The sequence below is a fragment of the Podarcis cretensis genome (assembly GCF_951804945.1).
Source record: "Podarcis cretensis genome assembly, chromosome: 16".
In the NCBI taxonomy this organism is placed as follows: domain Eukaryota; kingdom Metazoa; phylum Chordata; class Lepidosauria; order Squamata; family Lacertidae; genus Podarcis; species Podarcis cretensis.
This window is the reverse complement of record NC_137186.1, coordinates 27,900,038-27,910,429: the sequence shown is the minus strand read 5'-3', so window position 1 is coordinate 27,910,429 and position 10,392 is coordinate 27,900,038. Positions and strand designations below refer to the sequence as shown.

The 10,392-nt window shown below is 47.7% G+C and overlaps 1 protein-coding gene across 1 annotated transcript; it reads left to right on the top strand.

The window, feature by feature from the left end:
• Positions 1 to 339: 339 nt before the first annotated feature.
• PIK3IP1 (phosphoinositide-3-kinase interacting protein 1) lies at positions 340 to 9,883 on the top strand. The gene is made up of 4 exons (XM_079957287.1): positions 340 to 880; positions 4,801 to 4,977; positions 6,456 to 6,534; positions 8,035 to 9,883. Exons 1-4 carry the CDS (start codon positions 811 to 813, stop codon positions 8,240 to 8,242), a joined length of 534 nt encoding a protein of 177 aa, XP_079813413.1. The 5' UTR covers positions 340 to 810; the 3' UTR covers positions 8,243 to 9,883.
• Positions 9,884 to 10,392: the final 509 nt, after the last annotated feature.

Genomic DNA, 10,392 nt, shown 5'->3' with positions numbered 1-10,392 from the left:
CTGAAAGCAAGATGAGCGCTGCAACCCCATACAGTGGTAACTCGGGTTACATACGCTTCAGGTTACAGACTCTGCTTACCCAGAAATAGTGCTTCAGATTAAGAACTTTGCTTCAGGATAAGAACAGAAATTGTGCTCCAGCGGTGTGGCGGCAGCAGGAGGCCCCATTAGCTAAAGTGGTGCTTCAGGTTAAGAACAGTTTCAGGTTAAGAACATACCTCCGGAACGAATTAAGTACTTAACCCGAGGTACCACTGTAGTTGCCTTTGACTGGACTTAACTGTTCAGGGTTCCTTTACCTATTTTTTTTTTACCATGCCCAAGGGGGTGACAAGTCCAATGGTCTGTGTCCACAGTGGCCAGGAACAGCAGCAGCCCAATCCCCGCCAGTGGTTCCTGGCAAATAGCATTCAGAAGCCTCTTGCCTCCCAAATGGCTAAGCCCTCTGTTCACACTGCAGCCAGCCAGGTGCGTGTCCTCATCTGCTTGATTTGGCTCGCTGGCGGGGCGTCCTCGCCCTCTCCTGTGTGCAGGTCAGCAGAGCTCAGGCGGGTAGACTGCGTCGGAGGCGGGAAGCTCCACGTGGCGCGCGTCTTCCTCGCCTTCCCCACTTAGGACCCTGCAAGCGCCTCGGGACCAGCGGAGGAGGCGGCTCCGGGAGGCGGGGCTGAGCTCCTTCAAAGGCCCGGCTTGTTTACGCCGCAAAAGCTCCGCCGAAGCAGCAGCCGCAGCAACAACCCAGGCAGCCGATCCGAATCACAGCGCCTCCTCCTCCTCCTCCTCTTCTTCGTCTCCAGGCCGCCCTTCCTCATGGCGTCTCGGTGGGCGATTCTCCTGCTCCTGCAGCCGCTGCTCTTGGGCTTCGGCTCGGCTACGGAAGGTGAGCGGCGGTGGCCGGTCCTAGCCCCGTGCCTCTTTCGCCCGCCCGCCCGCCTGCCTTTGCAGCGGGGCGGTCTTGCTCGTTCTCCTTACGAGAGCAGCTCCGAGGGGGGCTCCAGTTCCACCTGCGATCGACGCCCGCGAGGAGCCCCCGACCCCCCTCCCTCCCGCGAGTTCCCCCCGTTCACACGTGCAAGCTCCCCTTCCCCCCACGTGTCGAGTCTGCACGTGTGAAGGCAGCTCGCACCAGTCTGCTGCGACCGGTGCAGCTGAACCCTTGCAGGGAAACTCCGCGGTGCCTGCTGTCGGACCCCACGCTGGCTTACTCGGGAGCAAGCCTCCATGGGCGCAACGGGGGCTCTGCGGAAGAGAGACTGAGGCGGGGCAGGCGCACTCTGCATGTGCTCAGATGCACACCCGGAGGTGGGGGGAAAGGGCGCACCCTCGCTGACTAGTGCACGCATATAAGCGTCTGTGATGGGGGCGCTTGATCCTTGGTGCGCATGCTCCCTCTTCTCCTGCCTCAAGCAGAGAAGGGAGGGCGGTGACGTATCTCTTTAATTCCGCTCCGCCGGCTCCTCCCTCTACCCCCCTCGCTATTGGTCCATGTTGTCTCCAGGCCTTGAGCTCGTTTCCTATTGGTCGCTGCCTTGGGGTGATGTCATCCTTCAGCCGCAGAGACCTTGCGGGGTAAACAACCCAGCCACCCCCTTTCGGGGAGAACAGGCTTAGCCACGCCTTCCTGCACGTGGGAGCCCCTTTTGACTCTGGGAGGGGGCGTGGCCCCGAGGCCCCTCCCCCTACTGCTGGAGGGCATGTTCTGTATCTCCATCCGGGGGGGGGGGGAGTTTCCAACCTGAAATGCGCAGGAGCCTTTCCCTGTTACTTTCTTGCGCATGCTTGCCTAGCTCAGCAAGGACTTTGCAAGCGGGGCTGCCAGCCAGTGAGCTGCCAGGCGGTGTGCGCTTACCTGGGAGTAAATGCCATTTACCTGAATGGAGCTTACTTTTGAGTAGAGATACATGTAGTCTTGGAGTCAAATTGATTCCCTCCCCCTCTTCTTTCTTTCTTTTTTTTTCTTTCTCCTCCTGTGATGAGGCTGCATTTTAATGTTTCAATGTTGTATTTTAATCTTGTTATTCATTCAACTTGTTTTTATTATTGCTTGTTAGCCGCCCTGAGCTCGGCCTTGGCTGGGGAGGGCGGGGTATAAATAAAAATTATTATTATTATTAGTCTTAATGATTAAGATGAAGGTTTTAATCAGTGAATTAAACGTGCAAATGCATAAAACACCCTTTGTTCTCATACGAGGCAGAGCGGTGTGCTAGCAGATGTCTGCTGCTCACACAAGACATTTTTGCTGCTGGCTGAGGGAGGGGAAGCTTCTCAGGGTGGCGCTAGTTGGATCAAGCCAAACAGGGGTGATTTAGTCTAGCATCTTGTCCTCACAGTGGTCAACCAGATATGCACATTATGGGAAACCCATGAACAAGCAGGACCCAAGCACTTGTGACTGATATTTGGAGGCATTTATTGCCTTTGACTCTGGAACTCATGGCCACATGGCCGTTGTGGCTGTTAACCCTTAATAGCCATATCTGCCAGGGATTTATCTACATTACCGGGCTTTAAAGACATCCAAGTTGGTGGCCATCAGTACTTCTTTGTGGGTGTAAATTGCAGGAACTGATTTTTCTTGTTTTCAATACTGTATTTTAATTGTTGATACCTGCCCTGAGACCTTGGGGTGAAGGATGGGTGGTAATATTATTACAGTGGTACCTCGGTTTAAGTACTTAATTCGTTCCAGAGGTCTGTTCTTAACCTGAAACTGTTCTTAACCTGAAGCACCACTTTTGCTAATGGGGCCTCCAGCTGCTGCTGTGCCGCCAGAGTACGATTTTTGTTCTCATCCTGAAGCAAAATTCTTAACCCGAGGTACTATTTCTGGGTTAGCGGAGTCTGTAACCTGAAGCGTGTGTAACCCGAGGTACCGCTGTATTAAAAATAATAATTCAAAACTATTTCATCATCAAACCTTTCATTGGCATTACATACAGACACCCGTAACATAACAGTACAGAGTTACTGCTTCCCCTGTGGCACAAAACATTTCCCCCCCCCCCAAAAAAAGGAGAGGCAGAGCAGACTATTGTCACATCTCTAGGTCCCCAGGGAGATCAGTCCAATGTGTTTCGACAACAGAATACCAGATAAAGATATTTGCCACTAACTTGGTGAGCTCCTGGTCGTTCCCCAATAGTAGAAAGCCTATGACCTCCAACTCTGGTTTCCATTTGGGGATGCAGAGTTGCTTTAGGAATTGCTGGCGGAGATCAGCATATAGTTTACATTTAAGAACCACATGAGTAAGAGTTTCCACCAGGTGGTCAACATCAAAACTATTTGGAAGGGTGTGTTTTCTGTTGGCAGCAAACAAGGCTGGACACTGTCTTTCCTTACTTTAAAAAGAGCATCCATTCCTTGAGCACACATGGAAGAGGGTCACTTGTGGGCCAGGCTGTTCCATCTCCCTGATCTGCTGTTGCAATCCTTTTTTTTTTAATAATATTTATTAAGATTTTGGAAATTACAAAAAGAAAAAAGAAAGGTTAAACATACAAAGACGGAAACAAAAACAAAAACACTACATAAAACATTAAATTAACAAAACAAAACAAAAACAATTAAAAACACTTCCAATATTTTCGATCTTAACTTTCATACACTTGTTTCATTGACTTCCTCAATGCCTCCCTTTTTGTATTCCACTTCAATTAACTATTTCAGCAAGTCCTTTCCATCTTCATCTATCTTCTGTCTTATAGTTAATTTTAACATATTGTAACCTAGTTTTTTCCCTTTTAATGCATTAACAATCTATCTGTACCTAGTTCCTTCTAACATTACTGCCAAAGCCATATAGCTTCATTCCACCTTTTTTCTAAAGCTCCTTAATTTTACAGTATTTCTGTAAATAATCTTTAAATTTTTTCCAATCTTCTTCCACCGACTCTTCTCCCTGGTCTGCTGTTGCAATCCATGCCCCCCCCCCCCCAATTTCTGCGTTGCTCCCAATTTAGTGTGGCAACTCTGACTATGCAGAACTGGACAGATTAACTGGGAAAATTAGATATCTTCGAGACCAAAAGTTCATCGAGGACTGGGGGAAATTTGTCGAATATCTGAAAAAAAACGTGTGATGTGCAAACAACGCTAGTGGGGTTTCAAGAAGCACTGTGAAAGTTGAGATATATTGTTAAAAAGAAATAGAAGTGGGAGGGAAGTTTAATGGCAATATAAACAGAAGAAATGCGTAACTGAGAGGTAAATATGGATGATTGTCAGAGAAGCTGAAGGAAGTCCAAATAGAACCAAATTTGTGGAAATTTTGATATGATTGTTTATTTGTGTTGGAAAATTAATGAAAATTATTATATAAAAAAAAATTAGTGTGGCAACTCTGGAACTCCCTGTCTATTGACACCAGACAAGCACCTTCACTGTAATCTTTAAGGAGCCTGCAAAACATGTTTTTGTTTAGACAAGCCTACCCAGACACATAACATATTAATGTATGTTTTAATCTGTTATTAGTTTATTGCTGGTTGTTTCTTTTGAATGTTTTAACGAGTTGCTTTTACTGATAATTCTATTGTTCTTTTTGTAAAGCACTTTAAGGTCTCTCTGTGTGTCTTACAAACAAGTGTCTGCATAAATTTTATGAAATAAATAAATGAGTGAAATAGCCATATGCTGGAATCTTGAGTTCCAGCACTGGGGAAAAATACACCAGCACAAGAGATTTTAAAGCGGCCTGATGCAGGGCTGGTTCTTGGGGCACACACACTCTTTTGAATGGCCCCTTCTTACTGTGAAATATTTTGATGCTGACAGTCATTTTCCTGTCCCCTCCAGATGCAACCTCTGCCGTCTCCCTGGCTCTCACAGTCAAAACGGCAGCGACCGATCAGGTTTTTGAGCCTGCCAACAGCTTGCCATCCCGGAGCGAGGCGGCTGCAGTCCAGCCCGTTGTCGGGGTCGGCCAGAGGGTCAAGATGAGATCGAACGAGAAGAAAGACTTGGGCACGTTGGGTAAGGACTAAAAGACTCCCTAGGAATGTCCTTGCAGCGGCTTTGTGTGTAGCCTGATTCGTTTCAGAATTGCAACAACGAAAAGAGTTGGGAGTGGTTTAGTTCAGGCTTCCCCCAGTCTGGTGCCCCTAAAAGGTAAAGGTAAAGGGTCCAGTCGTGGCCGACTTTGGGGTTGTGGCGCTCATCTCGCTTTATTGGCCAAGGGAGCCGGTGTACAGCTTCCAGGTCATGTGGCCAGCATGACTAAGCCGCTTCTGGCGAACCAGAGCAGCACACGGAAATGCCGTTTACCTTCCTGCCGGAGCAGTACTTATTTATCTACTTGCACTTTGACGTGCTTTTGGACTGCTAGGTGGGCAGGAGCTGGGACCGAGCAACGGGAGCTCACCCCATTGTGGGGATTCGAACCGCCGACCTTCTGATCGGCAAGTCCTAGGCTCTGTGGTTTAACCCACAGCGCTACCCGCATCCCTTGTGCCACCTGGTGCCCCTGTCCCACCCACCTGGTGCCCCTACAGATGGATTAAAACCCCCTCCTAGAGGGGCACCAGATTAAGTAAAGCCAGGTTTCAAAGGAGGCTGTAAGAGCCTTTTGGCAGGGGAATGTTTTTAAACAGAGGTTAGATGGCCAATTCTCAAAGATTCTTTAGCTGTGATTGCAGTGGGTAGGACTAGATGACCCTCGGGGTCCCTTCCGACCTTACAGTTCTATGTTTCTGTGAGGCCAGACTCCACTACGTCTGTTGGGTGTGTGGAGGAAATGGGTTCACTCAGCAGGAAGTGGGTAAGGTGTGAAGAGCTGGCATCCTGCAAGCTCTTTCTGTAAACAAGACAGCTGTTTCCTGGGGCAGGGTTCTGAGAATGTGAGCCATCGTTTTAAAGCCCTTTAAAAAGTCTTTTAAAGGGTTTTCTAGCTCAAGAGGGACGTGTGTGTGCAGTACAGACCTACAGAAGGGCTAGTCATACAGCTTCACTCTGCATTTTGCCCTTTCTAGCTGTTTTTTTAGACGAGCCACCCTGCCATTTATATATTATATTCTACCTCACATTTTCCTTCAAGGAGCTGAAGGTGGTGCACGCGGTCCGGTCTGCCCCCCCCCCCCATTTTCTCCACGCAACAATCTTGTGAGGTTGGTTAGTCTTAGATATAGTGACGCACTCCAGTGAGCTTCGTGGCTGAACATGGATTCGAACCCAGGTCTCCCAGCACTCTTAAGCACTACACCACACTGGCTCTCATTTTTTGGAATGCCTTGGGTGCAGAAAGGCCAAAAAAATGTATGCATATGTTACTGCTTATTTATTTAAGTGTTCAAAACCTGCACTTTCTCAAATGTGTGCTAAGGCGGTTGATGCAGCGTGCAAAGTTATAATTGGCAAAAGCATCCGTTGTGTTGCTTTATGCTGCAGGGTTTGGGGGCAGACTGCAGCGGTGTGCTTAAAATGTGTTGCATATGTCCTCTTTCTTCCCCCCACAGGCTACGTGCTGGGCCTTCTGATGATGGTGATCATCATTGCAATCGGAGCAGGCATTGTCGTGGGCTATGTCTATAAGAGGCAAGTGAAGGGCCTTTGCATTGATCGTTTGTATGTTGTTATCTTCTTCTTCTTTTGCATTTATTATACAGTGGTACCTCAGGTTACATACGCTTCAGGTTACAGACTCCGCTAACCCATAAATAGTGCTTCAGGTTAAGAACTTTGCTTCAGGAGGAGAACAGAAATTGTGCTCCGGCAGCATGGCAGCAGCAGGAGGCCCCATTAGCTAAAGTGGTGCTTCAGGTTAAGAACAGTTTCAGGTTAAGAACGGACCTCCGGAATGAATTAAGTACTTAACCCGAGGTACCACTGTATATCCCTATTTTCCTCCAAGGAACTCTCTGTGGGGTACAAGGTTCCCCCACCCTTTAATCCTGTGAGGCTGAGGGAACACAGTGACTGGCCCAAGGTCACACCAATGAGCTTGGTGGCCCAGTGTAGATTTGAACCCTGGTCTCTCAGGTCCTAGTCCAACACTCTTAAACACTGCACCAACCACACCAGCTGTCCCTCATGTAAAACATTCTCAGCAGATCCCACCCTTTGGAACTCCCTGTCTATTGACACCAGTCCACTTTTCAACGCCTGCTAAAACATTTTTTGTTTGGGCAAAGCCTATCCAGGCATTTAGAACGTTGACATTTATTTTTATGTGTTTTTTAGCTTATTGCTGATTTTAATTTTTTAAAAAATGTTTTAAATAGCTGTTTTTCATAGAATTGTGGAGTTGGCAGGGATCCCGCAAGGGTCATCTAGTCCAACCCAGAAATCACAGCTAAATAATTCCTGACAGATGGCCGTTCAGCCTCTGTTTAAAAACCTCCAACGAAGGAGAGTCCACTACCTTCTGAAGCCGTCTGCTTAGATTCTGAAAGTTATTCCTACTGTTAGAATCTCCTTTCTTATAATTTGAACCCATTGGTTCAGGTCTTACCCTCTGGAGCAAGCTTGCTCGATTTTCCATGTGATGACCTTTAAATATTTGAAGCTGGCTACCGTATCCCTTCTCAGTCTCCTCTTTCCCTGGCTAAACATACCCAGCTCCTTCAACTGTTCTTCATAAGGCTTGGTTTCCTGACCCTTGATCATCTCAGTCACCTTCCTTTGCACTGAAATTTTAACTTTTACTGATAAATTTGTTTTCTTCTTTTTGTAAACTGCTTTGAGTTTTGTTTGTTTTTTTGCAACCAAATAGTGTACAGTGGTACCTCAGGTTGCATAGACTTCAGGTTACAGACTCCGCTAACCCAGAAATAGTGCTTCAGGTTAAGAACTTTGCTTCAGGATGAGAACAGAAATCGGGCTCCGGCGGTGCGGCGGCAGCAGCAGGAGGCCCCATTAGCTAAAGTGGTGCTTCAGGTTAAGAACAGTTTCAGGTTAAGTACGGACCTCTGGAACGAGTACTTAACCTGAGGTACCACTGTATAATTTTATGAAATAATAAAAGTGTGTGCATCAATTTGGAACCTGCACCACCACGTTGCCTGACACCCCCCTTCTCTCTCCCTCCCTCCCCAGGGGCAAAGATCTAAAGGAGCAGCATGAGCAGAAGGTTTACGAGCGCGAAATGCAGCGGATCACTTTGCCGCTCTCGGCCTTCACCAACCAAGCCTGCGAACTGGTGGACGAGAACACGATAGAGGTGCAGACAAACCAGACCCCCGTGGAGGAAACGCACAATGGCGATGCCCCACTGATGGGTCAAGCGGGCACTCCTGGAGCCTGAGGAACATGGGTGGGGGGCACCCTAAGAGATGCCCTGCTTGCACCCACAATGGCTGAGACTCCTCTCTCTTCTCACCAACGTACGTGGGAGTTTCATTTGTATTTCTGGTGTTTTTTTCTGTTCGGGGAGGAACAAGAAGCCTGGAAGAGTCTTGACGAGGCTCTGAAGACGTGCAAGGACTGGCTCACCCATGCTCATCCATTGTTGGGGCGTTTGGGTCCCAGCTGCATGAAACTGAATGCCACTGGACGGTCTGGTGTGGCCTGAGCCTCTTGCGAGGTCCAGCTCTTCCTTCTGCCCCCGATGGAGGGCGGGAAGAGAAAATGCAGCACCTGCCTCCTGCTGTATAGAATGCACAGTCTCCCTCCAGTCAGGAAGTACCTGTCTATATCGCCTCCTCTCGATCTTCTTCCACGGAGATGGCTTCCTGCAAATCTTGGTGCCTGCAAATCTGTTACAAGTGGGGAGCTGTAGTGTAGGTGAGCTTGAAAAGCAAAAGTATTCGAACATTTGAATGTATTCTTATTTTTTCCTAAAGTGGAAGGCTGCTGTCAGAAGTAGACTGGCCCTCCCATTTATTTAACAACCACAGAGTTTTCTTTATAGCTCGGTGCTTAAAATGCCTTTTCAAAAACAGTCAAGGAGGAGGAAGCTTCCCAAATAGGAGGGCTTTTTTTTAAAGGTGAGGGTGGGTGGGTGGGCGAGCCGGGCTGTCCCTAGTGAGCTCTCTGCAAAATATGTATCTTCTGTCTTACATACTCCAGGACTTCTAAGGCCAGGGACAGATACTTACATGCTGGGAGTTTCAATTTACAGCCATCTTTCCCTTCGTGATCTTTGTTGAGCACAGCAAGACAGCTCAGGTATGTTTCCCTCTCCCCTTCCAGCACACTTTGGGGTTTAGCAGATATGGAGACGAAAGGGATCCCCAAAGGCATTCTGCAGAGGGAGATTGTTTCCAGAAAGGCGACTTCAAGGCAACGCTAGGACCACAGGAGGAAAGAGGGCTCTTGTGCTCGAATCCTGCTGGCAGGTTTCCTACAGGCATCCGATTGGCCTCTTAAGAGGGCAGGATTCTGGGTGAGATGGGCCCCTGGCCTCATCCAGCAGGCTTCTCTTAACATTCTTAGATCTGCCCAGACGGTGCCGGCTCAAGCACAAAAGCTCCTTCACCTCCATTTCAGAGCCAGCCAATGACTAAGTTGGCATTGGGGTTAGTAGTTCCGGGTTTTCATAGCGCTGGGCCAGTTCATCTGTAGCAGCTGTGCAAGCCAAGTGGTGGGGTGATTTATGTGGTGGCTTTGTCAGGCAGCATTTGAGGCAGAGAACCAGGATCAAGGAAATTCTCCTGCGATGCTCTTTGTTAGGCGTAAAGCACACATACTTCTGTTCCGCCAACAAATAACTCACTTTAGCCATACTGACTTTTTTTTTAAAAAAAAAAAACAACCTTCACCACTCAAGGAAGGTAGACCAGCTGCTGAGAGTGAAGGTTTCTTGTACACTCCGGTTATGCAAGACAGAGATGGGAATTTTGTTTGTTTTTTTAAATAAAGACGTTTCAATGCCTTTGAACACCATTTCTTTGTAAGTGTTTTTAAATACCTCATGAACTATGAAATAAAATTAAAAAGAACTGTTCAGGCTGTATTTGTGTTATTCTGTGGAATGGTCAAGTGTTGCAACTAGAAAACTACAGCTGCCTTATTTTTGAGTCAGATTGTTGATCCACCTGGGCCACCTGCACTGACTGGCAGCAAAGGTTCTCCCAATAGTCCCAAATTTTATCCACTTAAAAAGCAATATTCCACACCTTTTCATCTCTGGTATTCCTTAAAATGGGGAGGCTAGTGATGTGGTGAAATAGGTAGGTACACAACCCCCACCCCATCAGTTGAGGAAAAGTTTTGAACCCTTTCTCCTACTCTTCAAAATATTCTGGTGAGCTCATCTATGTTATGGAGCTTTCCCCCCATTTAGCAGCCAACCCTAAAATTGCTGGGGTGAGAAGGGTAGAAAATTTTTCTTGGGTTGGAGATGAGCCTTGCTTAGGTTAAAAGCAAGGATGCAAGAAGGAAGCTCTGGTCCTCCAAAATTCCACAAGTCCCAACCAGCAGAGCCAATGGTGAGGGATGATGGGGATTGTAGTC